Genomic DNA, 2,891 nt, shown 5'->3' on the forward strand with positions numbered 1-2,891 from the left:
TCAATGGCATGGGCATTTGTAGGTGTCATTTTTGCCATACATTTTGTTGGATGCTGTGCAGTATTTCTGGTGTACCCAATGAGAACATCCACTCTCGTCACAGGCGACCCATGAGTAGAATTCTAGATGGTCCCGCGATGGATGTGGTGGCGTATTCCTCCCGCAAACACAGCATGGGTTGTCATCTTCCTCCATGTCCTCGCTGTCTGTAACTGAGGGATCGGAAAAGAGCCTCCTTGTTGACTTTGTTGAAATTCCTGATGGTCCAGGTTGATCTGTCGGGCATGTCTTCTTTTGTGTGGGTCTTTCCTTTCCCTTGTTTTTTGCCTTGCAGATCTTGAGGAAGATCCTATCCTCTGACACACACACACCCGATGGCCGGAAGTGGACAGTGACCCTCCTCTGAGTCCCCTTTTCTGCCTGCTGCTGGGGTGGGCTTGGTGTTTTTGACGACAGAAAGCTTTCTGCAGACGTTTGTTGTGTTGTCTGTCTGGCGTCACCCATGGGTCCGACCTGATGTTGTGGGGCGCTTGCTTCCTTTCTTGTTGGAGTCACTAACAAGCTTGGTCTTGTGGCTTCCTCCATTCCTACGGCTTTTGGATTCAATGGCCAGACCCCTGATTTCCTGAATGCCGATTTCAAGTTTTCTGGTCCCATAGCTCTTAGGTAGGCTGACGAGGACAGACGGGCGATGTCGTATCTGGTCACCATTTCTCCGGGATGTGTTTGCATGAACTTAGCACATTCAGTGCTGTATGCTCTTTTCAAAGGTGCGAAGCACGCGACATCTAGTGGTTGTAGAACGTGGCTCGTGTGTGCCGGCAGCACAAACAGCACGATTCGATGAGCTCTGGCAAATTCAAGGACTGGAATGGAGATATGTGATGTATGCCCGTCGTACAAGATCATGACGTGCTCATTGACCCGTCGTGGGGGGAGTGATGGCAGAAAATGTTGTTCTAGGTAGTTTCTGAAGACGTCACCATTGCTCCATCCACTCTCTGTCATGCACATTTGCGACCCCGGGAGTGCACCATTCATGAGATCAGATATCTTACGTTTCCCCTTGAAGATGTAGAAGGGGGGGAGTGCTCTGCCGATAGCACTCCCACAAGCCAGAATGGTTGTCGTGCCAATCCGATGCGATGTTATTGAGTTTGATCTTTTTTCACCTCTGTCACTCACCACTTGGGGGGGTTTATGATCGGCATTAAAGTTTGTCTCATCTATGTTGTAGATGTTTTGGGGCTTGTCCAGGAGATCATATTTCTGCATGGTTCTCTGCAGCTCACCGAAGTAGTTTTTGAGCACTTCCTTTGTTGTGGCCTTTGCACGGTTCATCTCAAGACGGCGAGGAGAGGTGAGATTCAAAGAAGGCCATCGACGCATGAAGAGCTGGAACCACTTCTTTGAGAGAAGTCTGCCTTTCATCTCTATTGGCCGTCTTCCTAGTGAGTCTGCCATGTCAGTAGCAAGATGAATCACCTGTAGAAAGTGAGAGACAGAAATAACATGGAATTAAATTTTGGTTTAGTTCTTAAATCAAATAATGTTTTTATGTTTGTTTATTTTGGTATAAAAATACTGACTGTCAGTTTAGGTTTGAAATTATATTTACCTGTGTTCTGGTGAGGCCGTATCCATATGATGCTAGTTTCTTTAGATGGTCAACCAATGCAGCTTCATCTGCATGTGTCAAAATTGTATGCTTCGTGGATAAATTGCTGCTCTGCGTGCGCCCATTTACTCTATCCAGGAGAGTGATTCTCGGGACTCCACATTTGAAGGCAGCTTTCATCACTGATACGCCCTTTTTCACCAATGCGAGGGCTCTCTCAAAGCTTTGAGATGAGTAGTTCCTTCGACGACGACGTCGGGGATTTGGCTAGAAAATTAGAAAAATCAGACGTTCATGTTAATCACATTAGATTTCAACAATAATTATTCTTGCCCTGTGTGTGTGTGTGTGTGTGTGTGTTTGCAAATATCCTGTCGTGAAACAATTTTTCATCAATGTTCAAGCTCTTTCTAACAAATTCTAGTCACCCCAGAATGACATCTCAACCTCTCATCACATTATACCCTCTCGCCACACTCTCATCGCCCTATCGTCACCCTTTCGTCACCCTTTCGTCAACCAATATTCTGTCACCAGTATTGTTGAGTAGGTCACGGAACAAATTCCGGGATTCTGAATGCCATATGTTATTTTTAACCAAATAACTATGATTGTATCTATCACTCAGTCTTTACCTATTAGGCATACATAAACTCCTTTAAAATCAAAATCAGATTTGCATTCTTTTTTTTTCCGTAACTGACTCCTTTCCCCGTCTTCTAAAATAACTCGGAAAATGGACTTGAACCACTAGCCAGCGTAGCTGGCGCTAGCGACATACACTAGAATTATTACGTCACTATCAGAATTCGATGGATAGCGACGACATGCTGCAGAATTCGGCGAAATAACAGCATAAATCAATTCTTTGACGCATTTCAATCGTAAGTGTGAACAATTTATAGCAACAACTAGGTTATTACCGGAATAAATAACGATTAAATGCAGATTCTTACCTGCTTTCGCCTCATTTTGGATCGGTTGGTCAGGCCAGTGCATTTTCATAGCGTATTACGCATAGTCCCACGCGTACATTTTCGTTCTGTACGCAAACAGCCATGCGTACGCTGGGTGTCGATGGGAAGGTGCCCTGTCGATAGGTGGTGCCCCAACCATACCGGTCCGGCGGTACGCAAACAAAATTTTAACCAACCCACAGACTGTTTAATCTGCCCTCGTTCAAACTCTATACATGGGACTACGTATGGACAAAACGGCTGCAATGGACGCGAGAAGCCCATATTCATGGTAGAATTACTCACGATTGCACTCT

General features: G+C 45.3%; 1 protein-coding gene across 1 annotated transcript; it reads right to left on the minus strand.

The window, feature by feature from the left end:
* Nucleotides 1-2,589, minus strand: LOC139744771 (uncharacterized). Its single transcript, XM_071655193.1, has 3 exons — nt 2,575-2,589; nt 1,619-1,885; nt 1-1,485 (listed from the first exon to the last, which is right to left on the minus strand). Exons 1-3 carry the CDS (start codon nt 2,587-2,589, stop codon nt 1-3), a joined length of 1,767 nt encoding a protein of 588 aa, XP_071511294.1.
* Between the last annotated feature and the right edge of the window lie 302 nt (nt 2,590-2,891).

Source organism: Diadema antillarum, unplaced genomic scaffold (assembly GCF_040938485.1).
Source record: "Diadema antillarum isolate AM-2024a unplaced genomic scaffold, OU_Dant_1.0 seq00001208_RagTag, whole genome shotgun sequence".
Taxonomy (NCBI): Eukaryota; Metazoa; Echinodermata; class Echinoidea; order Diadematoida; family Diadematidae; genus Diadema; species Diadema antillarum.

Coding starts and splice junctions, on each gene's coding strand:
- LOC139744771 (XM_071655193.1), bottom strand. Junction 1,486..1,618: donor ACGGCCTCACCAGAACACAG/GTAAATATAATT, acceptor CACTTTCTACAG/GTGATTCATCTTGCTACTGA.